Here is a 25,750-nt window from a genome sequence, read left to right as displayed (position 1 = left end):
GTTTGTAGGGTCTGCAGCATCCAACATTTTAGGAGAAGAAAGATGAAGTCATTTTTTTTCAGAGATTTTTAGACTTCTGTTCAAAATAAGAGATCATCTTATTCACCTTCTGCTGGATTTGCAGCTGAATTTGATGTTCTTGATACTTGGGGCATTCAAAGGGGAAAAACAGATTTTTGGATGCAAAACAATTGTAGGCAAGTACATAGGGTCTGCTGGAGCCAAGGTAGTGTAGTGCTTCTGCACATCTGCAGTAGTGTAGCTTTTAGTGCTGTTTTTTTCATTGTTGCTTATGAAATCTCACACATGCAATGGATGACCTGCAGATCATGGATTACTCTTGCCAGCATGGACATTTAAGTTCTGTCTACATTGCACTTGGCTCCCCCTTCTCTTTTGTGTCTGTCCTGCAGTTCCTTAAAAAAAAGTCTGAAGAAGTCTTATTTGAAATCTAATGCAACTTATATTTGATTTCAACTTAATGTGGTAAAGAAATATTTGGAGATAACAGTAGCCACCTTTAAAATAACCTTCACTGTATTATGTAGTCAGTCTCAGTTAACTGAGAGGTCTTGTCAGTGTTAGGTTAGTGGTTGGATTTGATGATTCTGAAGGTCTTTTCCAATCAAGGTGATTTTGTTAAAATAAGTGGTTATATTTAGCTTATTCAACAGGTTAAGAAGCAACTAAAATGAATATAATTCTTGTGTGTATTTAACATCCTTGTAGAGAGAGATAGCTCGGAAACTTGCAAATCCGAAGCAGCCAACAAATCCTTTTCTGGAAATGGTCAAATTTCTTTTGGAAAGAATTGCCCCTGTACATATTGACTCAGAAGCCATTAGGTAAGTTTGAAAGATCATACTAATGCATTAATTATTTCAAAGATTACTTAAATGACCCCCCCCAAAAAAATATTTTCATGGGATTCAGACAAGTTTGTCATAGCAGGAAATAGGCTTTTTAAAAACAAAACATTTTATTTAGATGTCTTCATTTCCAGCAGCCTAGAGAATGCAATTTGTTTTCTTTTTTGCAGTGCTGTCTGGAAATTATTTTAAAAATATGGTAATTCCCAGTGAAACTGCTATTTGTGGGGCTTAAGGTGAAAATTATGGTCATAATTTTCATATGCTTAAGTGCCACACAGTCTTCCATATAGCAATGGAATTAATTAGCTTTTGTGGGATTGTGCAAGAGAGTGCTTGGATTCCTTTTGAGACTTGTTGGACAACATAATTGCATTCTGAAACTCATGCAGCTATGTGTTGATCTGAATGCTGCCAACATGATGGGGTGTTTTTGTTGCTGTTATGTTTTGGTTTTTTCCTGAATAATTAATTTTGCACAAAGCTAAGTCAGGAGGAAAACAAATAATGGAATAGCTTGGGTTTGTTTGTGTTTTTCCTTAATGATACAAAAACTAAAAGCCAAACACCACAACATCTCCCTCCCAATGGGCTATTGCCTTCCCAATGGGCTATTGCCTGCCTTCTGCTTATTGCCAAAAACAAATAATGTTGCTGGTATCTCAAGTCTTTTACGTTGTTCATAGTCCCATTAATTTGCTGCTTTTTGCTTTTTTTTTTTTTTTTTTTTTTTTTTTGTAACTTTTGTTTCAGTGCACTAGTAAAACTTATGAATAAATCCATAGAGGGGACAGCAGATGATGAAGAGGAGGGTGTAAGTCCTGATACTGCTATTCGTGCAGGACTTGAACTTCTCAAGGTAATCTACATTCATGCAGCTATAGTTTGTAATAGAAGGGACAAAAGTGGTAGGACTAATGAATTAATATTAGCATGGTTATAATATTAACATGGTTACTGTTTAGATAATATTTTAATGTATGAAAGTGTTTGGTTATTAGTATTCTCTGGGAAAATAATGAAAGAGAGGTTTTGGAAGAATTATGTTTTGAAAAAGGTGCCAACAGCCTGAGTACACATATTAAAGCAGAAATTGAAGCAGTTTCTGCTTAAGGAAGTCATACAGAAGAAGGTGAAGTAAAGTGAAAGGAAGAGAAATGGGGAAAGTGGGAGAGGCACATTGTTTGGGGCCTGTATGATACTGGAAGGAAAGCAAGCAATGAATGCAAGAGCCAAGTTGTGTAGAGGAAAAAAAGGGGGGGGGTGGGGGAACTTGTGTGGTTATGAGAAGTGGCTGGGGGAGAAAGAAGGATTTGAAATAGCTGGAAACATCTGTTATGGATTTGGCAGTTCACTAATGAGATTTTATTTTCAATATGTTATGAAGAGCAGTGCAAAACACAGGAGGGAACAGGTTACATAATCACTGAGACCTTTGAGAAGTTTGAGTGAATGAAGTGGAGTTTTTGAGACATATCAAACCAAATTTGGTAATGGCAACAATGGTAGAAAGAGTTATATAGAAGTATGCAAGGAAGTAATGTCTGTTAACTAATGTAGCTCAGAAGAGAAATCTCCAAGGTTGAATGTTTTGTTGCTGTGATGTGGATGTCTCTGAGAATGTTATTTCACCCATTGATACTTATGCAAGTAGGCCACTCTGATGGAAGAAACCAAGATAAGATAAATCCAAAGAATACACAAAATACATGCAAATTTTCATTGTTCTCCCTACCTTACTTTACTATTCTTGGTACAGTTTTGCTTTGGGATAGCCTTTTGTTCTCTTCTCTGCATGATTAGTTTCTTTTTTGATGTTTCTCCTACTTAACAGAATGTGTTATTTCATTAGATTTAGATTAAATGGACAGTAAATCTATGTATTCTTTGTAGCTATCTTAACCTTTTTGATTTCTTCTCAGCAACTTCTGTTTTTGGAGAAATCAAGATTTAAGTTAAGCGGAAAAAAAAGGCATTCTTAAGTGTGCTAGAATGAGTCTTGAGTATGTGTTCATTTTGATAAATGCTTACATTTTAAATAATGTGCTATATTATAAAATATTTGGAGAAGGGGAGGACCTAAAGAAAAAGCATAGATGAGTTAATTTGAAAATGCCTATATCACCTTCTCCAAAATGAACATAATTGAATGTCATAGTGTCACATGAAGATGTAATAGCTATTTATGCTGATGGTAATGCTCATAAGCAACCATAATTTTTATGATTCATTTACCATTAATAAATATACCTTTGTTTTAATGTGTAACTACAGGTTCTGTCCTTTACACATCCTACCTCGTTCCACTCTGCAGAGACCTATGAATCTCTGCTGCAGTGCCTCAGGATGGAAGATGATAAAGTAGCTGAGGCAGCCATACAGATTTTCAGAAACACGGGTCACAAAATAGAAACAGACTTGCCACAGATAAGATCGTGAGTGTATTTCTTTATGTGCAGTTTTTCCCACCTGGAATTCTGCATCTTGATAGTTTATTCAGTATTGCACCTAAAGTTACTTTATATTCTTGTAGATAAGAACAGCTTCTCTTTTTCCATTTTGTATTCCTTCACTACATTTCTGTCCCTTAATGTTTAAATTCTGCATTGTCACATTTTTTAGTATTTATTGAAGATGTTATGTACTTCTTAAAAATCTTATAATAGATGCATAGAATCCAGCATGTAGTATGTTTCCCAGGTTACAAAATAAGCAACAACAAAAATACAGCAACGATGTAATTGCCTGGCATAATTTCTACTCATGTCTGTCCTTCACACATTTTTTTTATCTTTGTAAGGAGTAAAAATATAATCTCTGATGGTTAACAGCTCTGTTTGTTGGGAAACAAGATCCAAAAGCAGGCATGAATTTCCAACAAAGCATAATTGTCTGTCTGTAGATTGTCATTGTGCAGTTCATGCTTTAACTGCTGATTAAAGCTGTGTAATCTACTAGGTATCCACAGACTATTTAAAACCTTGTGGGTAATATCTAAAACCTTAAAATTAGCCTGTTAGTAACTAACTAAGCATAAGTTTCAAGTTCTTATATATTGAAATAGTGTATTGGGTATTATTATACTAAAATGCATACCATTGTACACCTTAAGTTCTCAGTGAAGTTGAGATGTAACCTTAGTGATTGTCACAGATTTGAATCAGATTTTGGTCAAAACAGAATTGTTACGGTTTCATATGAGACACATTTTTAGACATCTGTAGAGGTGGGGAGAAGGAAGACCAGCAATCCCCATTGTCAGTATAGTTGCCAGTGTAGTCCCAACTGTCCGTAGTTCTCTACTAGAGTTCAGTCAAGACTGTGCATTGCTGGAGTGTGTCACCTTCTGTCACAGAAGCCTGGTATTGCTGACGTTTCTTTTGGCTTCATGCCTTAGCCAGGTATTGCTGAAGAGCAGTCTCAAATAGCCTGAAAATTTAAACTGACAAAACTGAGGTCTATCCCTTGGTATGGTTTGCAAGCAGGTCAGGTTAATGTTCTGAAAGTTTAATGTTCTGAAAGTTTACACTGATGCAAAGAAAAAGAAGTCTTAGGAACAATAGATGTTCAAAAATTCATGTATTCATAAATCTTTATCATAAATGAGGGATGTAGTAGAATCATAAAATGGTTTGGGTTGGAAAGGACTTTACAGATCATTTAGTTCCAATCCGCCTGCATGGACAGGGACACTTTCCACCAGACCAGTTTGCTTAAAGTCCCATCCAGCCTGGCCTTGAACACTTCCAGGGATGGAGCATCCACAACTTCTCCGGGCAACCTTTTCCAGTGTCTCACCACCCTCACAGTGAAGAATTTCCTGTGGGCCCCCTTCAGGTACTGGAAGTCTGCTTTAAGGTCTGCCTGGAGCCTTCTCTTCTCCAGGCTGAACAGCCCCAGCTCTCTCAGCCTGTCTTTATAGGAGAGGTGCTCCAGCACTCTGGTTACCTTTGTGGCCCTCCTCTGGACTTTTTCCAAGAACTCCATGTCCTTTTTATGGTGTGGGCCCCAGAACCGGACACGGTAGTCCAGGCTGGGTCTTACAAGCAGGAGCAGAGGGTGGGAATCACCTCCCTTGCCCTGCTGGCCGTGCTTCTTTGATGCACCCCAGAATACAGATGGCTTTTTGTGCTGCAAGTGCACGTTGCTGACTCCTAATCAGGAAGGTAGTTTGGTTCAAGTAGGTTAGCCTATGTAGGCTAACTGTAGGTTAGCCTATGAAGCTTATTTTAACTGTAGATTTTACTGAATTCTTCACTATTTTTGTTTTTATTTAATTCAGTTTGTGGAATCTTGGCAGAGTTGAGAGGAGACATTCTACTTTAGGATGTGTTATTATAGGGGTCTTCAGTTTTGGATTTTGTGTGGGTTTTGAGAAAAATGAGACTTCATTCTTTCAACCCTGTGAGCTCTCCTTCCACCTCATTGCCCATTTGGATTATGCAATGTGTCATTGAAGGATGAGTACTAAAAAATCCATGTGCTGAGTGCTGCATTGCTGCTGAGGCTTTCAAGAAAGGAATTTTTAAAATAGATTTGTGTCAGATGTTTTCTAGAGAATTATGTTTTCTTGTGTCAATTGCTGACTGAGTTCTGTGGTAAACCTCACAAGTTTCATGTGTCTCAGACAATGACTTCTCAGGGGACAGGTCTGTGTTCCAGCATGCTCTCAGGTGTGGAACCAGACAGTCCTACCAACCTTGATTTGGTCTCTCAAGTGGCCTGATCAGCAGAGAGATTCTGGGGAATTCAAACGTAAAAGCTCAGAACAAAGTAGTTCTCACTTGAGTATCCATTGCAATTAAGACCCCAGTTAAAGCAGTAAAGGCTTATAAATACACTGATGTTTAATGGTTTAATGGTTATTCCTGGCTTTTAATAAGGTTTTTTTTCCCTGCCCTGTCACATCCAAGCTTGGATAATATCCCAGGAGTTTACCCTAGCTGAACCTGTCAGCTTCCCCTCATCTTTCATTTTGTTTCCTAAACAGTCTTATTTTGATCTTTACTTTCTTTCATGTTTGGTTTTTTTCCCTGTGAGCTTTTTTATGCTTAAATATATAGAGTCAGATGTTCAAGTATTATTACTACAGTTCCGTCCTGCTTCTAACTTTATGGTTATGACTTTTCCTCAAAAAACTTACAAGGAATCCTTTATTTGTGAGATGGTGAGGTTAGATTTGTATAGGTGAAAAGCTTTATATTTTATAGATTGCAAATTGCATTTTGAAGTACTTTGTTTAATGTTCACAGAACACTAATTCCAATTCTGCATCAGAAAGCAAAAAGAGGCACTCCTCACCAGGCAAAACAAGCTGTTCACTGTATACATGCCATATTTTCAAATAAAGAAGTGCAACTTGCACAGATTTTTGAGGTATGTCTTCTTCATTATTAAGATTTGTTTCTGTTCTTAATTGATACTGGTCATAAATGTTAATTGAGTTCATACTGTCTATTAACAGATAATTTATGAGGTAGGTAGCCTACAGGTGCATGGTAGTAGAGAGAAGTCATTCATTTTACAATAGCAAATATTAATGTTTGTGTCTCAAAGTCATGGTTTTGTAATATTCTGATGTCTGATAGAGAAGATACTCCTTTTTGTCTACATAGAAGTTAAGGGGAAATAAGCTAAATATGCTGGAATGATCCACACTAAATCCCATGAGCAGATCGTAAATGAGATATAACATCCTCTCTTCAAACAATTTTAAATTATCATGCTTTTAAGTTCTTTGCACATACAGCACTTTCTCACTGGAGACGTTACTACTTGACTGTAAGTTCATTTAACTTAATGCTCACATAATTTATTAATTTAGAGAAGTTGTAAAACAAAAAGTCAAACAGAGCAGAGAGGTTATTATTTCTCACTGTAATCTCTTACATAATATTATTAATTTTAACTTGTAAAATATCTTAGGTTCTTAATCTTGGCTGTCTTTGAACCTTTGCATAATTCAAAGGTGTAAAAAGCTTTGAATTCAGCTTTTGGAGTTTGATGTCTACTTCAATTTATTTGAGACTTCATGTTCTCTCCCCAGTACCAGAATACAGTATGAGGATAATGGTCATACAGCAGCACAGATTTATCCTGGTGACCCTTACCTGTAAGGGAAATACTCATCACCAATGTCCCTAGTGGTTTCCAGGGTTTTCTTTAACCTACTGTTACATTGAAACTGCAATGGCAGAAAATAAGTTTTCACAACTTGTGAATAGAAATGAGAGGTTTTCCCATGTCTTCTACCTTGAACGTGTTTCACCATTAAAACAGGAAGATGATAAAAAATTTGTTTTGCCCTTACCTGGTGACATTTTTTGGTCACTGTTGTTAATTCAGACATACTAGCATTCTGTCTCCATCTTGATTTGCTAACTTTATTAATTCTTATGAAAAAACTGTGAAACGTAAAAGTAATCCATTGGTAAAATAAATTATTTTTAGGCATGCTAGCTTACTTTAGTTAAATCTTGATTTATTTTTTTTCCTTCCTCAGCCTCTTAGTAGAAGCTTGAATGCTGATGTACCAGAACAACTTATAACTCCATTAGTTTCATTGGGTCATATTTCTATGTTGGCTCCTGATCAGTTTGCTTCTCCAATGAAATCTGTTGTTGCAAATTTCATTGTGAAAGATCTCTTAATGAATGACAGGGTAAGATTTTCTTTTTTTTGCTAAACCCTTACTATTCAGTTTGCCTGTTGTTATCTCTGTGAGGAACTGAGCTTTTTTGGTAAATGAGTCACTAAGGGAATGTTCTATAAATTGCTAGTACAGTAATAATTGCATTATAAAATATCTTTTTGTTAAAGCAAGCTTAGTCTGTGACATTTTCCATTTTTACTTCTACATTTTCTGTATGGATTGAACTAGTTCTTAAACTTAGATGAATGTCTGTAGTCAACAGGTGAAAAAAATGGAAAATTGTGGTCTCCAGATGAAGAAGTTTCTCCAGAAGTACTAGCAAAGGTAAGTGATCTGCTGTCAGTAACAATGTGAATATCTGAGGTTAAAGATTTACTTTTTTTCCCAAATTGTGCAACTGAGGGTATTAATGTAAATCCCTTTGAGTACTTCTATATGAGTTTCCTTAGAATATGCAGTGTTTGAGAGTTTTTGTGGATTTTGCATGCAGTTATAGAACTGGTAGAAACTATGCATTTTGGTGTCTTCACTTACCAATATGAATTATGCTGAATCTTGAGAAAATGAAGATACTAAAAACTTTTAGTTTCCTTTGCAAGAAAGGTAATTTGACTTTCCTGACTGTAAAAAGATTTGATATAAATTGAGGCCCTGACGAATTTTATGCGTTCATCTTTTATAGGCTGTTTACTGTGAATCAAATTATGGCCACTTTTAGAAAACTTGATTTAGTTGCTCTTATTTTTAATCATGTAGCAAGTATCCTCCATCCTTTAGATGCTCTTGTGAGAAGGCACTGAACCATAGTTGAAATGTCCTTATGCCATAAGGACTGCTGCTTCCTTCTTCACGCTATAAATATTTACTGCTTCATTCTGTTGCTTAAAAAATGTATCTGTTTTAATAAATGGGAGTCTTTGGAAATGTCAGGTTGACAGAGTTAAGTTTCTAGTTCATTCTCAACTTTAGGAACTCAGTTCACGGTTGATTTTTTTCATTTTTGATAGGTGCAAGCAATTAAACTTTTGGTACGCTGGCTGTTGGGTATGAAAAACAACCAGTCAAAATCTGCAAATTCCACACTCCGGTTATTGTCAGCAATGCTTGTCAGTGAAGGAGACCTGACAGAACAGAAGCGAATCAGGTCAGATTTTGTTCCTTTCAGGCTTCCATCAATTTTGTTGCAGAATTTCAAGGAATATTAGTTGCTTTTGAGCTTTTTCAAAATTCTAAGGTGAGCACAGAGTTGGGTAATGGATGATGGAAAATGGATCTGATTAAGTTTAGTATTAGGAGTGGAATGGCAGTATAAATATATGCTCGATGCCTCCTCTTTGTTTTAATTTACTAATACTCATAACTCAGAATCCTGTTGGTATCTTGGTAGTAAACATACTAGAGAGTAAAAAACATGCAGGAATTTAAGGGTTGGACTTGATGATGTCAGAGGTCCTTTCCAACCAGCCTGATTCTGTGATTCTGTGAGTATCCTTGTGAGCATTGAGACATGAGGTTTAACACATGAATTGGGTGACCTTGGGTAGAGTTGTATGTAATTTTCATTCTGAGGGTGAGGGGAGGAAAGAGAAAATTGGTGTCAAAAACGTTTTTGTTTAGAAAGTGATGTGGAAACAACATGGACTTTTCTCATTTCACTGTTTTACTGGTATCAGTATTTTGGGGGGAAGCAGAGCACCTTATTTTCACGAATTTGGTTGTGTTAATGTAGCTTGACCTGAAGCTATAGAAATGTGATTTGATCTGACAGAAAAAAAACTTTGGTGGCTCATCAATTTCTGTGAAAGGAAGAAATACTGACATGCAAGTAATTTAAGGATAGTTGTGGTAGGTTGTGTTTTGTTCTGATTTTTTCCCTTCTCTCATGTTTGTACAGTAAATCAGACATGTCTCGACTGCGATTAGCTGCTGGTAGTGCAATAATGAAGCTTGCACAGGAACCCTGTTACCATGAAATAATTACCCCAGAACAGTTCCAGCTCTGTGCACTTGTCATTAATGTAAGTAACTGCATTTAAAATTAACTGACTCTTAATTGAATTCACAGTCCTTACATCTGAGCTTTTGTTGCTGCTGTATTTGAGTGTTTTCTATTCCTTACTGCAGCTTTCATAAGAGTTCATGAAATTTCAAATATTTGCTGTGCTGTACCTCTTCATATTTTTTAAATGTCTCCTCATAATTCCACCTTGGAGGCTTGCTTTCTTTTTTTTCTTTAAAGGCAGTTTTTTATGATTGTACTCTTTGTTTTATGTTGCTGTAGGATGAGTGCTACCAAGTGAGGCAGATATTTGCCCAGAAACTGCATAAGGCACTTGTGAAATTACTGCTCCCTTTGGAATATATGGCAATCTTTGCTTTGTGTGCCAAAGACCCTGTGAAAGAGAGAAGAGCACATGCCAGGCAGTGCTTGCTCAAAAACATCAGTATACGAAGAGAATATATTAAGCAGAATCCTATGGCTAATGGTTAGTATTTCAATAAAACTGTTACAAATACAGTCATCAAATACTAAATGGAAAAGAGTAATAATTAAAACTTGAGCAAATTGCTTTTTTAAAGAAACATTGGATAATAATTTGTTTCCATATCTTTATATTAGACACATTCAAATCTAAATTTACTTGAATTTAGCATAAGCATAAACCATAAAATACTTTTCTATACATTGCTGAGAATTATATGTGTAAAATACAATGCTGTTACTGTAGTAGTTGTTTTACTTTATAAAGATTTTTTTCCTGATAGTTTAGGCTTTAGGACTGTCTTCCTGAACTAAGATCAAGTAGTTCTGTAGTAATAAAATTTTTTTATTTATTTTTAATGATTCATTAAAAGTAACATTTGTAGGAAGAAAATTAAAGTTGAGGTTTTACATTCCATTAGTTGAGAAAGTTATATTTTTAAAAAGTGTTTCTTGTGATGCATGTGTCAGTAATAGGGAAGTTATTTATTTTTTTGTTACTGTAGAAAAACTTCTATCCTTGTTGCCCGAATATGTGGTACCATATATGATTCATTTACTGGCACATGATCCAGATTTCACAAAACCTCAGGATGTTGATCAGCTTCGTGATGTCAAAGAGTAAGTGCCATGATTCTAGAACTGTTATGCTTAGAATTTTTCTGTGCTTAGAATAAACTGATTAGGAAGAGAAACTCTTTGTTTTATCAACAGTAATCTTGCAAATGGAGAGCACTTTAACCAAGTGAAGAAGGCATCAACAACTGTTTGGCAGCATATTCTGAAAGCCTGTAGGTCACACCATAGTATACCAATTTTAGTGAGTTGTCAAGGCTTCTTTTAATGTGAGCTAGTGATTTTTGATTCTTTTTTTGTGCCTAGGAGTATCTGCAGACTTTATTAACAAATGCCAAGATGCCAAGTCATGTCAGTTTAGAAATTTTTGAATTTATAAAATACAGAGCTTCTCCAAGACTTAAAAATGCAATGCCACTTATAGTGAGTCAGATTCCTGCTTCACTGGAAAATTTTTCCTCCCCTTATGTTCAATCCTACTAGAATTCATGCTAAGCTTGCTGCTGAATTATTATTTGCACTGTTCATCTGCAGTGCAGTCTTGGTGCTTCTTAATTTATTCAGCACAGATTATTGTACACAAGCCTGTTATACAGAGGCTTGTTCTGTACTGTTTCCAGTCTGAGACCTTCTTGTATACCTCAAAAAAGCTTTCATACTCAAGTATAACTTTTCTGTTCCTTTGTGTGTTGAATTTTAAGAAACAGTTATATTTTAACACTTTTTAAAAATTCTTATATCATACCCTCCAGCTTTAGTTTTAGTGCTTTGGATTTGTCTTTTTTGTTTGTTTGGTTGGTTGGTTTTTTTGGTGGGGGTTTTTTTTCCTTTTTTTTTTCTTTTTTCTTTTTTTTTTTTTTTTTTCTTTTTTTCTTTTTTTTTTTTTGACTGTGAGCTGTTTTGGTATTACAAATAGACCAGTTCACATCTTTGTTCTTTTTGCACCTTTACCTAATAGAGTCCAAATCTGATTCTTTTGTTAAATGAAAAACTTCATTTATTCTGATTCCTGAGTTACTTGACACACACCTGATCAGAACCTGGATTTAGTGAAGATTTCTTACCTAATTAACAAGTGTGCATTTTGTCCCAGGACTCCCTGTTCCTGGCAGCATCTGAAAGCACTCTCCAGCATGTACTTCATCCAAAATGCATGGAACAACTTCTGATTTGTGGTTGTTAATGCTTTCTCTGAGAAGTGCTTTCTAGTGCACAGTGCTTTTTTGGACACCCCTTGTATAGCTGTCCTTTGTTGTCAAATTTCCTCCCATGTTTGTCACAGGCTGGCTGAACTAGCCAAGGGACTGCTCCAAACAAAGAAATACTCTGTACAGGAATTTTGGCAGGAGTACTTCTGTGAAGAGTCTTCTGAGATAAACCCAAAACATTTTTCTCATATAATATAATACAGTGTTTCTTTCACAAGTAGTGAGAGTCATAGTATTGACTCTAAAACATTAAATGTTTGTGAACTTGGAAAAGAAGACTCATAGGCTGTTCTGTAGTTGTCTCCCTGGTTCCTCTTGGTTTTATGTGGCCTAAATAAAGTCGCATAAGGAACTTGCTGAGCATGTATTTGCTTTAACAATGATCTGTGCTATTTCTTCTTAGACAGTTTTTTAGTCTTGTCCCGCAAAGGTATATTTGGGTTTGGTTGTTTGTTTGGTTTTTTTTTTAATCTTTAGACATTGTCTTTTTCTTCTGAATTTATATAAAAAAAAAAAACACAAAACTGAAATGGATAGAGTGATCTTGCTTTATGTGACTGTGTTGTTCTGGGTGCACATTTTTCTACGTTAAATCCCCCAGTTCTGGAAGCGTCTTGTTCAGGGTTGATAATGATTTGTTTACTTTCTTGATTTACTGAGGAAATCAAACTATTGAAGTTGACCTGTGTTAACTGGAATTAGGAGAGTAAAATTTGTTCTCAGTAGTAATCTTCAGATGACATGATGTTTTGGAGAGGCAGGGTCAGTGTGGTACATTATTAGTCCTGTATTCATCCCATTTAAGTTCTTTAGATTAGTGAATAGATAGTTGTACAGGTATCTAGCTGATTGCATTTGAGTTAGAATATAGATGTCTTATTTTGTTTGAACACAAACTATTTTAAGTGTTTTGATGGAATACAACCCTCTCTTTCAATTTTTGAGAGAAATGTTCCTTCATCTCTTGCATTACAATCTTTAATTTGTGTAATTTAAGAAGACTGAGGCTTTTGTGGACAGAAAATTCTAATGTTCAGTCATCCTGGTTTTCTAGTTTTTTATTAGCCTCTTTCTAGAATGTAAGCTTTCTTCCAGAGCTTCAGAATTCAATTAGCTAGTGGCAAAATTTGCATTTCTGTAATTCACCTATATGTCTTTACCAATTAAGTATTATTTTACCATACTATGACTATTGTTGACCCTCAAACCATGTGCAGCTCTGAAGCTTGATAGCAAATCATAGTGTAGATGGCCTAGTTGTACCTTATGTATCATACATGAAAAATTCTTAAAAAAACCTTTTAGTCAAAATATAGTGGGTTCTCCCTATAAATAAACTAGACTAAAAGAAAGAAAACTTGGAAAGCTTATTCCATGATGTTTGTCTGTAAGGTTTTATTTTCCTCTCATATGGAGCATTAGCAAGACTCTACTAACCTCTTCAGTTTTGGATCTCCCCTGCTGTGTGAGTGCCAGTGTTAAGCCATGCAGTGTGGGTAACTCTCTAGCAGCAGTATAATTTGTTTAAGCCTGATTTGAGTACAGTCATGGAAGAACATTGTTGATAAGGAACACAGACATAGCCCAAGGCAATCATTGCAGAATTCCATCTAGATGATGGTAACAACAGAATTTTTGCTTTTATTTATATTTGGAAATGAAAAAAGTTGATTGGTTGGCCACTGCTTACAAATATAGCAGAGAAGCACACTAATTTGTCAGATTTATTCCAGAGTACGATTAAGGCTCTGTGTGTGTTCAAGGTCTAGGCTCTCTCTGCATCTTTGGATGATGTTACCTGTTTATGATACCTTCAAATTGATTGTGGTTTCTTATGAAAAAACTAGTACAGCTGACATTTTTAAAGACATTGTTATATGAAGGAGCTGCTGTGGAAAAGCTGGAATGTAATTTCCTGCGGTTTTATGGTTTCTTAGGTGCCTGTGGTTCATGCTTGAAGTTTTAATGACAAAGAATGAGAACAATAGCCATGCCTTCATGAAAAAAATGGCAGAAAACATCAAGCTTACCCGAGATGCTCAGTCTCCTGATGAGCCGAAGGCCAATGAAGTAAGAAATGCAGTTCAGATAAGTGTTGGGTGATGGGCTGAGAGTTTCACAAGCAGTTGTTGAGCAGGATTTGCAGGAAATCTGAAAGCACTAGCTCAGACATTTTTATGGTCTTTTAGAGAGAGTGTTAATTGCAAGCATACTCTGTATGTTGCCAATCTCATTCTTTCAGAATCAATTCAGCACACAATACTTAATGAAGAATTTGTTAACTAGTCCTGTTTCTGCCTGCCTTATTTTAACTCCTGCTGCCTAGTTTCCCTACGTAAGTGTGTTCTGCTGTTGGAGAAAGTACTGTTATATGGCTACCATTAAACCTCTTAGTTTCTAGCAGAGATGAGGAACCATTTATTGTGACTTGATGGAGCAAGAGCTTCTGTTGTACAGCATAGGCATGTAAAGTATTTGTAGCTTTTATTAAATAGCATCATATGAAAAATGGGGACTACTGTATTTCTTTGAAGAGTCAGCAGTATGGTTAATGATGCAATTACAAAACATGTCCTAAGTGGTGGTTATTTTAACACAGAGATTAAATTCTTTAAAGAACTGTTTTCTCTGTACACTGTAAAAACAGTAATTAATTCCTAAAATATACTTTTCTTTTTCCTTCAGAAACTTTATACAGTATGTGATGTAGCGCTATGTGTAATAAACAGCAAAAGTGCTTTGTGCAATGCAGATTCACCAAAGGACCCTGTATTGCCAACCAAATTTTTTACACAGCCTGAAAAGGTAAATTTGTTAATATATTTCTGAAGTTATAAGAGGAAATACTTTGTTTTTTATAATTGAGAGCTGATTATCTCCATAACATAATAGCATGAGTGAGAAAATGTATATATTTTGTCCTTAACAATTGAGTTTTTAACATTGGCTGTATGCTATGTTATCTCTGCCTTATGAATGTGTGCCAGAAATGTTTGTAACCAGATGAAAGCTAATTAGAATAAATACTGATATGTTAGCATGTATTGCTTGATGATTTCATTAGTGTTCTACAAATGCATCTGAATATATGAGAATATATATATATATTATACTTGAGTATCTGAATTGGAATGCAAAGCATACAAAAAGGGAATTATTTTTTGTTGTTCATGGTATCTTTGTATCTGTCAGCAGCTGTTTGGCTGTTCTGCTTGCTGTGCAAGTTGGTCCTCTTATTGCATAGTAATAGTCTCGGGTAGGATAGTGCTATTGCTGGCTTCAAACTACTGTTCTTTAAAAGGTGTACTTCTAAAAAGTGTAAGTGGAACCAAAGTAATTCTCCAGACCAAACCTGATGTTTTGGTTTGTTTGTACAGAAGAACACATTTTTACATTTTTTCAGTGTCTTGTATTGTTAATTAACAGCCTTTCCAGTCTGTTTAATAAAAATTCAGTTTGTTTATTTAACTTTTAAAATGCCAGATGCCACCTTGACAAGGAGCTGCTGTCTGGGATAGCTGCCTGCATTCAGTTTATGTTTTGATCTGTGTAAATTGTACTCAAGAGTGACTAAGGTAGCAACTTTAAACTTGTTTAAAGAAAGCAGCACCTCTTTTCCTTTCTTTGGACTTCCTATTAAGAAGATGAAAGTGAAAAATAGGGCAGTTTTGTTTCACTTCAAATTACTCATGTCATTCAAGAAGAAGAAAAAAATTAATACCAACTTCAGGTATAGAATACTGCAAATCTTTAAAATGTTACTTTGACCTATCTTTATTAGATTCATTTGTCAGGTTGCATGGTGCAAAATATCTGCAGCACTTGATAGTAGCATCTAATTTGAGAAGTCAGTCCTGTATATATGTTTAAAACAACAACTGCAAGATTGAGACATCCAATAAAAACTTTTTTTAAAATTACTTTTATATAGGATTTCTGTAACGACAGGAATTACATTTCAGAAGAGACAAGGGTTCTTCTTTTGACAGGAAAGGTACTGTATTTTGACAATTTGCAATTCTTTACATGTTCCTTGTATGTTTCTTTTTGTTTTATTTTTAATGTCCTGGTATGCTGTATGAAGGGTTTGTGTACAATAATTTATAATTCTTCTCTTCGATGGCATAATTACTGCATTTAGCATACTACCTGGTGAGTAGGTAACACCAAGATCGTTGCCTGAACACTTACTGAGGCATAGCTTCTTGATTAACTACAGTTTTTCACAAAACTACAGGTTTTTCCTTCATTCTAGTTTCTGGTTAAATTATGTTGGAAAGCTTTGTAATCTAGCTCAAAAAATTAGCATTTTTTAGTGGAAGAATGCTGACAGACCTGTAAAATACAGTATAAATAATGGTTTTAATATAAAATTAATATTCATTTATCAATTTTCATGTTCTGTGTACCATGAGCTGTTACTGTATTAGTTTCTGAAGTCTTCAGCTGGAGCAGAACTGTGTGATAGTTGTTCACTGTAACAGTAGACAAAAATGGGCCCCTCTGTCCGTAGCCATTATAATTTAAAAATTGCTTCTTCTTACACTGGTTTTTCATTTATATTGAAAGTTTCTGCTATCAGAGCAGTTCACTTGGGTGAGGTTTGCTGAGCTGGCAGAATCCTGCCTCTCCTTGCTTCATGTTCCCTCTGACCCTTGCCTGGATGCTGCTCAGTGAGATGAGTTGGCAAGGTGTTAGGGAAGGAGGAGGCAGACAGAAGGTGACCTTAAGCAGCAGCCAGTACCAGAGGGGTGTTAAAAGTAACCTCAGAAGAGTGTGTGTCTGTACTGCTGTAATAGTTTCACCTTTGATAATATTCAAATGTAATCAGTGAAGCATTGGTAAGTTTGAAGCAGTTTTGTTTGGTTGTATGCACTTAATACATTTCTCTTCGTATAAGGCATTGAGCAATTTATGCAAAAGTTATGTTAACTAAAAAATCTTGCTTTTTGAGACAGCCTTCCAGAGAGGGACCAGAACAAATGTATTAGGGAGAGCGTGCAAGCCTAGCTGCTTTCTGCAGTGCCTTCCCCCTCACGCTCCCCCAACTTTCACAGTTTTTTATGATGGGAGACTGGAGTGCATCTATGGCTGTTGGTTTTGATGTCTGCTTAGGGACTTGTTCACGTATATAATCCCTTCTGGTTTTGGACATCCTAATGCTTTGCCTTCACAGTCTCTTGTGGCAGTAGGTGCCAGAACTTTGCAGCCTGTTGGTTGTGCAGAAACTCTTTCATTTCTCCCTTAAACGATTTCTCTCTCCTCTTAGTTGCACCAAATGCATCCTATTTTTTATAAAATACTCAGTAAAGCAAATAAAACATTCTAAGAGTAATATATTTAAGTAACTGCTATGCAGTATGAGCACTAGGATGATGCAGCTACTGAACATGTGCTTCAGTAACATTGTTCCTTAAGAGATTGTTGCCTTTTTTGCTGTCCAAATGTTTTCCAGCATCTGTGGTACCTTTCTCCTGCCTGCTCCCTCATAGCTTCAACACATGGGAGTTCATCTTAATTTATTAACATGGTCTCTGAGGAAATGTAAAGTAACATGAAGAATGTGCCATGCCAGTTATGAAAACTTCCATGACTTTTCTCCAGAGGCAAAATAAACTTCCTACTGCCTACCCAGCCTGGCCAAACCAGTCAGCATACACCAGTCAGATCTTAAATACTATATCCATCAGAGAACACCAGAACAGATAGATGATGTTAAACATTTTTACATTGGCTTTCTGTATACATTTTCTATTGTTGTAGTAAACCTAATTCTGCATTACATGTTGGAAAGTCTTTCCCAGAGGTGCTTTGCTTTGTAAATATGGGATGTTGACACACCTTTTCCTCTAATGCTGTCTAATATTATGGGATTTGTTAGGATTTCTTTACCTGCTATCCCTTCAAAGTGAGAGAAAGCAAGGCAATTGATGAAGTGCTGTTAAATGGTGAGAAATTCAACTAGATAGTGTTTTTTAAGTGAAGATGAGGTCTGTAGCTCTAAATTTATGGTATTGTGATTAAGACACTTAATCCAGAAGAAGTATTTTAAGATACTTAAGGAAATATTTTAAAAATTAAATATGTATCTGAAGTTCTCATTTTTAAGATTAAACATTTTCTTTTAGCCAAAACCAACTGCTGTATTAGGTACAGTAAACAAACCATTATCTGCAACTGGAAGGAGACCATATATTAGAACTACAGGATCAGAGACTGGAAGCAATATCAGTGTGAACTCTGAGCTGAGCTCTTCTGCAGGAAACAGATCAAGGTACAGGAGTTTGAAATTTTGTTCATAAACTGGTTTTAGTTCATGTTCTCTTGTTCTTCCATGTTTTAGAACAAGAGATGATTAGTTGTGTGTGCCTGTATGTTTGAAGAGTGCCTTGTATTTTGTTCAGTTTTTAAAGTTAGAATAATTCTCTATAAGTAAAATACCTGTCTACTTTATGGGGGGAGGGAGATTTAGCAGACAAAAATTCAGTACAGTGTTTAGGTGTGGCCTTGCAATAATTACATATAATACAAGAGAAGAGACACTATACTGTCTGAAATTTTGGTGGTTAGTATAATAATATTGTTAAATCAGAAAACATTAATTGAATTGAAACTCATAATTAATACTAAATAGATATGCAACTCACATTTTTTATGTATAAGTTAGGATTAATCCTGATTGGTAATAAGAAACATTTTTGATGTAGTTGAAATATTTTGACATATTTAAGTTTAAGAACAATTAAAAAGAGCTTGCTGAAGAGGACCGGGATCTCAGTGGAAAGATCCAACATAATACTCAGTCTTTCTTCTAGCAAGGGTTACTTTTATGTGGATCCAGAATTTTTAAGTATGTCCTAAAGCATACTTCAGCAGTTTACACTTTCAGATTTTAAGGTTGTTTCATTTGTTTTGGAATTTATTAACTGCCTAACATAAAGGGTTAAGGAGAGTAGAGAAAACCAACTCTAGTTGCTACATTTCATAAGGCCAAAGGAAATTACAACTCGGTTCAGAATTTGTTGTCTAAGTATGCATAATATATGTTGTAATAATCATTATTTTTTTAACTTTTGTTTTTAGAACTATTGTATGTTTGTGTAAATTAAACTGAAGTTTGAGCATTTCTGGTCTTTATTTTTCCTTGCTACCTGTGTCAGTATTGGCTTTTTCTATCTGGAAAAAGAACACTGTTTTTTTTAAAGCATTGGTTTGAAGTTTGCAGAAAGAATTACGTGGCATTGTATCTGTGATAAGGGGTTTGGCTCAGTTCCTAGCCAATCCCTTTCTGATCTTTTCCAGTTCTGGGAAAGAAAATACAAGTGTGAATGCAGGCAACTCTTTTTAAAACTTACTTAGCCTGGCTGCAATTAACTAATTAATTTATTTTTTAACTACTTGCAAAATTTTTCTTCTACTGTATTGTGTATTTTGTTTTTATTTTGTCTCAATTATGCTACCAGGGAACAAAGCTCGGATATATCAGAAACGGGGGTCAGTGAAAATGACGAAAATCCTGTGAGGATTATTTCAGTCACACCAGCGAAGACAGAACCTGTGAAAAACAAGGTGTGTCTGGGGAATTTATGAACTGTATCTCTATAACAAGCTTGGTATTGGGAGTTTATCCAGTACACATCACTGCAGGTGGTATCTGAGGAACTGGTAATGTCCAGTTTCATTTCATGGAGTTACATCACTTTCCTAGCTCAATAGAAGATTCCTTATTTTCAAAACTGTTCTTTATTTTATCCAGAGTAATAAATAGAGCTCATGTGCTCAAAAGCAACACAGGCAAATCAGGGACTTCATTCTTTTTTCTAAAATTCTCCAAAATTCCCACCTTTATTTTATGTTTTCCAGTATAACTAACAGTAAGGCTGTAATTCAGAGTCACAGTTGACACCTGTAGCTTTAATTTGAGATCTTGCCAGGAAAGTTCCAAGTGTTGTCCAGCATGAAACAAACATCTAACTTTTGGATTATGTCACAACTAAAATATTCCTTATACTTTGAGGATTTTTAATGCTCTCCCTGCCCTCTCCCCCTTCCAATAGAGGAAGAAGATGGTAAAAAACAAAAATGTTATAATGATTTTTTAATTTATAAAACATACAGTTGCATAAAGTTTAACAAAGGTCAGTGTGAAGTCCTGCACCTGGGATAGTTTTCACTCAAGCAGCAGTACAACAACAACAAAGGGGATCTGCCTGCCTGGCTGGGGGGTAGGTTGGCTGAGAAGGACCTGGGGAATCATCCTAGTGGAGACCCAGTGGAGCAGGAGTCAGCAGTCAGGGCAAGCTGGGTCCTGGGCTGCATCAGCAAGATTGCAACCTGCAGACTCGGGTATTCATTAGGCCACACCTGGACTACTGTACCCAGATTATTGTGTCCTCCCCAGTTCAACACAAATACTGGAAAACTGGAGAGAGCTTAGCAGAGGGCCACAAGGATGATACAGGCTTGGAGAAGTTGATGTATGAAGAAAGGTTGAAAGTATTCAGCCTAGAGTAGACAAGCTTTGGGAGCATCTAATCAGTCTTTTAGTATCTAAAATATATTTATGGAGAAGGTGCAAGCTCTCTTCCCAAGGCTGCATGGTGACAGGACAAAAGGCTACAGGTAAGCAGTGGCTGCAGGGGGAATTTTGTGGGGAAAATTTTAAAAACTGAAATAGCTTTCCCATAAAGGTAGTGGAAAGTCTCTGTTCATGGCTTGGCTTGTCAAGGACCCTAGGTAACTCCTGAGGTTCTGCTTTCAACAAGAGGTTTGATCAGATGATTTCCAGAGGTCACATTCAACTTAATGATTCTAAAATCCAAATAGATTTTTGTGATTATGTAGGAATACATAGGTGGTTCATGCTGTGCACAGTTTAAGAAGTTACACTCAGTCCCTTTTTTTATTAGATGAAATTGGAATAATAAGCAGGTGGTTTGGATTTGTGTCATCACATAGGTTAGTTTTTCCATATTTTTTTTAAATAATATCTATTCAAACCTATGAGCTAATGAAGAAATAAAAACCATTCTTAGATTTCTATGTATGGTTTCTTTTTTTCCTCTTTTGCCCCAGAATACAGTTTTTCTGAAAAATTAGAGAAAGCAAAGGATTTGTGAGATAAATCTTCAAAACTGAAGAAACTTGAAACATGACATGAGCTGAAATTTTCAGAGTGCCAGTCTGTAAAGTTCTTAAAATAGAAGTTGTAAATGTCTGCTGTGAAGCTGCTAGAACAGTAATGCAGATTACAGAGACCGCCTGACTTATTTAACATTTAAGAAATAGTGGAGAGTATTGAACAAAAAAGTTATTTATTCATACCTGGCACTTGTATGTGGCCCTAATTTGTGTGTTTGAAATTGTTCAGCCATCCAGCCAAACTTCTGCCCTTTTCTCGGCCCCTCCTCCTAAGTGTTTTGGAAGCCAGTGAAGGTCCATCATCCAGTTTCCTCCACTTTGTTTCCATGTGAATCCCATCTCTGTAGAGATGATGTACATTGCCACCACTTCGTTTCACATGTACAGACACCAATTCATGGAATTTAATCACTTTCCATTACCTCGTTCAGTGTAATGACAAAAACATGCATATAGCCCATACCTATTCAGACACAACAAAGAATGAACAAAGACAGCAACTTTCATTTGTGGCTAGATCTTACCTTTTATTCTCTGCAAGCCTTGTTTTTTTTCCTTTGGCTTGTATTTAAGGTTCAATAATCTGCACCTATACTGAAGATTGGTCTCAGAATTTGCATATTTTGAAGTAAATATCATTTGCTGTTCAGGAATCATTAGTCTTGCTCCTCAGTTCTCAGTTGACATTTCTCCTGTCAGTTGGCAAAGAGGGAGTGAAAGGAGTTTGTCCAAAAGAAACATGATAGAAGGAGCTGGGATTATTGGTCACACTGTAATCTCACTTTCAACCAGCTGAAAGATACGTTGTGTACATATGTTAACATTGCACACAGTCTAGAAAATATTTTTTAGAGGTTAATGTCCAAAATGCCATTTTAGTAGAAGTTTTCACTACATCTAAGCTCATGTCATGTGCTCTTATAAGAACACTTACTTTTTGTTTTATAAAGTCATGTTTCTGTCTGTGAGTTGCTATTTGAGTTTGCCTTTCAGAATCTTTGGGTTTTTTCATCACATTCGTGATTTTTATTTTCCAGGAGATTAATTCTGATCAGGCTACACAAGGAAACAGCACTGAACGTGGGAAAAAAAGAACAGCAACAGCATCTGGAACTGAGAATATTCATCAAAAACCAGAAGAAAAGAATGTAGATGAAACAGGACCATCACTCGCAGCAAAAACCAGAAGAGGGCGTCCAACCAAACCTGAACCTCAGGGTACCACTGCAAAAAATGAGGAAACAAATAAGCCACCTGTGAGGGGAAGGAAAAGGGGAGCAGTCAGTCAAGAAAGTCCAGGGAGTCTAGAGGCAGGTAATGCCAAAGCACCAAAACAGCAAGACACAGCAAAAAAGCCAGCAGCAGCACAGAGACAAATTGATCTACAAAGGTAAAAACAAACAAATGATAAAATACTTGGGTGGGGTCAGCCATCCTATCTCCAGGTAGACACAATTATTGCAGATCCAGCACAGTTAGAAGGCACAGCTAAACCTCAGTGATCTATAAACCCCATTCCCCATATCACGTCATGTTCCATTTTTCAGAGTAACTACCAGGGTAGCTGGAACTGGAGAAATTAATTTGGTCAGAACAGGATAATCCAACCTGTTCTTAGCAAATTTTAGTTTTTGTCTGTTGCAGCCTGGTTCCCCTTAGTAGCAGTTGTATGTGAAAAAACCTAGAAGTTGAGTGTGCTTCAGTGTATTCATCAGTGCCAGGCACACAGGAATTCAAGTGTTCTGCTTCAGTTCATTGATAACAAAAGCTTGGAAAAAGAAAAAATACCACCTTTAATGAACAGAACAAACTTAATTCTGACTATGATTCTTTTCTGATATTTTGGGTCTGTACTGGTTTAATTTACAGTATTTTAATATATAACTTAATTATATAGAAATCAGAATTTGAAACCATGTGAACTAGAAAACAGCTCTTGGATGATTATTTTTATATATATGTTCTAGTATTTAAATGTGTTGATTTGTCTTCCAATATAAGCAAAATAAATACATAAACAGTGAGAAATTTGTTTAGCTGCATCTCATAAAATAATAATTTTAATGCAAAAGTGTCCAAAAGTTGTAGAGTAATATGATAACCACCAGTGTACTGGAAGAAATCACAAATTAATCTAAAAGAAGAAAGAATCATTGGAGTGGTTTCTTTCTAAAGATTCTGTAAATTAAAGATCTTGCAGAGAACCTTGATCAAAAAGAATTGCTTTTCCCTCTCACAGCAAGGTTCATAACACCAGTAAATTGTTCAGTCCTTCAAGAGAGCAGTATTTGTGTACCACCTTGCAATGTGTGTTTTATACAAATTTCTAAGTCTTTGTAACAAATTGCACTATCCATAGTTTATAATAAGCCACTTGTATCAGATAGCTTCTTTAAAATGTGATACCTCAGTCTTTCTTGAAAAAAATACCAAAATATTGTTAACATTTTTCAGAAGCCAGGTGCTTGGAAGTGATGGAGATTCACTGTTGGAGCTAGACTCAAGTCCAGAGTATTCCCAAAATGCAATGGATCTTTTTAAGGCCTGTGGAAGCAGCCAGGAAGATACTGAGGATACAGAGATAGCAGAGGGAGGCTTCCTTAAGGTGTAGCAGGCATCTTATATAGGACAATTCTGTGGTTTTTAATTGTAGTTTTTACAGTAAGGAATCAAATCTGTCTTCTAGAAAAAATTATGTAAAAATAGCTGGGTCTGGTAGGGTTTTTTGCTTTTAAGTAGACATGTACAAGTTACTGTAAGTATTTGAAAAACATTTGTAGTGTGTTAAGACAGACTGTTTTTATGAACTTGGGTAATTAAATGTGATTAACTAGAAAAGGTTGCCATTCTTATTCTCTGATTCCAGTGAAAGCTGTGGATAAATGTATTTCTGTTTATGCTGAAAAACACAGCATAATATTATGCTCAGTTATGGAATGATTGTTATTCTCTTGGTGTATTTACAAGTTTATCAGTAAGGGAGTAAGGAAATTCAGTTGTATTCAATTAATTATGTAATTATGTATTGTGATACACAGAATCACAGTATAAAGAGTGTAAAAGCTGAAATGTAAACAATATAGGTAAGATTTTGATTCAGAATCAGTTGTAATTTCCATGTCCTTACAATTAACTTCTATTTCTTTTTCTCCCTCCACCCCCACAAGGTAAAAAGAAAACTTGCTCGAAAAGGGAGGAAATGAAGGCCAAATAAAGGCATGCTCCAAGCTTCTGCAAAAACTAGGATTCAGAAATTTCCTGCACAGGAACTGAAATTACTTCAAAACACACAGCTTTCAGCTCTGAAACAAGAAGGAAAACTATGCTTCCCTTTCACATGAAATTAATCCTTCTCAATGGAAATGTAAAGCAGAAACTCTTGAGAAAGAGGCTAAAAGCATCTGTACTTATTTCCCCAGAGACTTTTTTTATGAAAAGTCAATAATTAAGCAAATTGCTTAACACTTGGTTCCAGTTCCTGCATTCTGGAGTTTAAAAGTGTATTTACACCATTAATTTTCATGCTGCATTTTTTTTTAAAGAAAGTCAGAGGAGGTCCTTACACTGACATTGAAAATTCATGATCCTAGAACCAGGTATTCCCATGTTTCACAGAAAAAGTAGAAGTCTACTCAATGGATTTTAAACAAGACTAGAGGAGAAAAAAAAAATCAAAAAAATTTTTTTGCTTTACTTTTGGAGACTGTTTTATGTATAATTCTTTCTGCCTGCCTACTTTTCTGCAAAAATAAGATGTACAGATTTCAGTTCCCTGCTATGAAAAGTCATGTGGTGGCAATTTTATAAATGTTGCTTTCTGATTTTTATCAGAGTGGGAAAGTAATCACTTAAAAATTATTAATTTGCAAGTAGACATTTCATTTTTTTAATTTTCCCTCCATTTTAGTTTAATATAATTTGCAATAAATGTACATATTGATGTTTGTTTTATAAAAACATATATCACTTTTAAGTGTTTTTACTCCTGCGGTTCTGTTGGAATATTCTAAATTTTAAAGGAGTAAAGACAGTCCAGCATTTGATTTTATAATGTTTGTCACCAGATTTTTATTATTGATGTAAAGAAAAAAAAATCAATTTTTAAAATAGTTGGACTTCGGCAGCTTTGTAAGGAAAGTTGGAAATGTTTAGGATTGCTCTCAATTTTAAGCATTGTGCTGATTGGAAGTAAGTCTGTTTTGCATTTTGTCTTCCTGTCCAGGCTCATTTTTTAATGTTTATTTTAGAAGATTGTTGCATCAATACTATGTTTCCTGGCATTGTTCAGCATAGATACAGTGTACACTTTTATGTACACATGATCATATTTAAGTTTGTTGCATAAAATAAACGCTTCTAGGTGTCATGTGGCAGTCTTTTTTTTAATTCTGTTTTTTTTTATTTTTTTTTTCCACAGAAAACTATTTGCTCTATTTGTGCATGGTCTTGGATGTTCATAGAAATGCTGCATTGAGCAAAGGAGTTGCAATGCAGACAGTGAGGTATTTAAAAGGTAGCTTCTTGAGGTGAGGTTACAGTCTAAAGCTGTATGGGAAGAGTGGGGTTGGTCTCCAGAGTGGCAGCAAACACTTGGCTTTGTTCCCCTGTGCCTCAGTTCCGTTTCTCTTCTGCAGATTTTGAGATCTTTTGATGCACTGTAGAAGAGCTGGGTAACTGCTGATGTTATTTCAGGAGTACTTGCTCTCCTAAAATGGACAGGGCACTATTGTGTGCTGCCAAACACTTACCAGGGCTCTTACTGAATGTTTAACTGGTGCTTGATGTTTTTCATCTCTGACAAAGAAAATCAGTCTCTCTTCAC

The 25,750-nt window shown here is 35.6% G+C and overlaps 1 protein-coding gene across 1 annotated transcript in view; it reads left to right on the top strand.

The window, feature by feature from the left end:
• The window catches only part of PDS5A (PDS5 cohesin associated factor A), a 78,089-nt gene extending 52,793 nt beyond the window's left edge, over positions 1-25,296 (top strand). The window contains 18 exon segments of the mRNA XM_030450000.1: positions 730-845; positions 1,623-1,728; positions 3,144-3,304; positions 6,122-6,245; positions 7,372-7,530; positions 7,777-7,845; positions 8,529-8,665; positions 9,416-9,539; positions 9,803-10,007; positions 10,510-10,624; positions 13,725-13,857; positions 14,473-14,592; positions 15,719-15,781; positions 17,916-18,061; positions 19,251-19,356; positions 21,966-22,318; positions 23,383-23,533; positions 24,096-25,296. Coding sequence (XP_030305860.1) covers positions 730-845; positions 1,623-1,728; positions 3,144-3,304; positions 6,122-6,245; positions 7,372-7,530; positions 7,777-7,845; positions 8,529-8,665; positions 9,416-9,539; positions 9,803-10,007; positions 10,510-10,624; positions 13,725-13,857; positions 14,473-14,592; positions 15,719-15,781; positions 17,916-18,061; positions 19,251-19,356; positions 21,966-22,318; positions 23,383-23,533; positions 24,096-24,131 — 2,424 coding nt within the window. The 3' untranslated portion in view covers positions 24,132-25,296.
• Positions 25,297-25,750: the final 454 nt, after the last annotated feature.

This window comes from Calypte anna, chromosome 4A (genome assembly GCF_003957555.1).
Source record: "Calypte anna isolate BGI_N300 chromosome 4A, bCalAnn1_v1.p, whole genome shotgun sequence".
In the NCBI taxonomy this organism is placed as follows: domain Eukaryota; kingdom Metazoa; phylum Chordata; class Aves; order Apodiformes; family Trochilidae; genus Calypte; species Calypte anna.
This window is presented reverse-complemented; position numbering and strand designations above follow the sequence as displayed.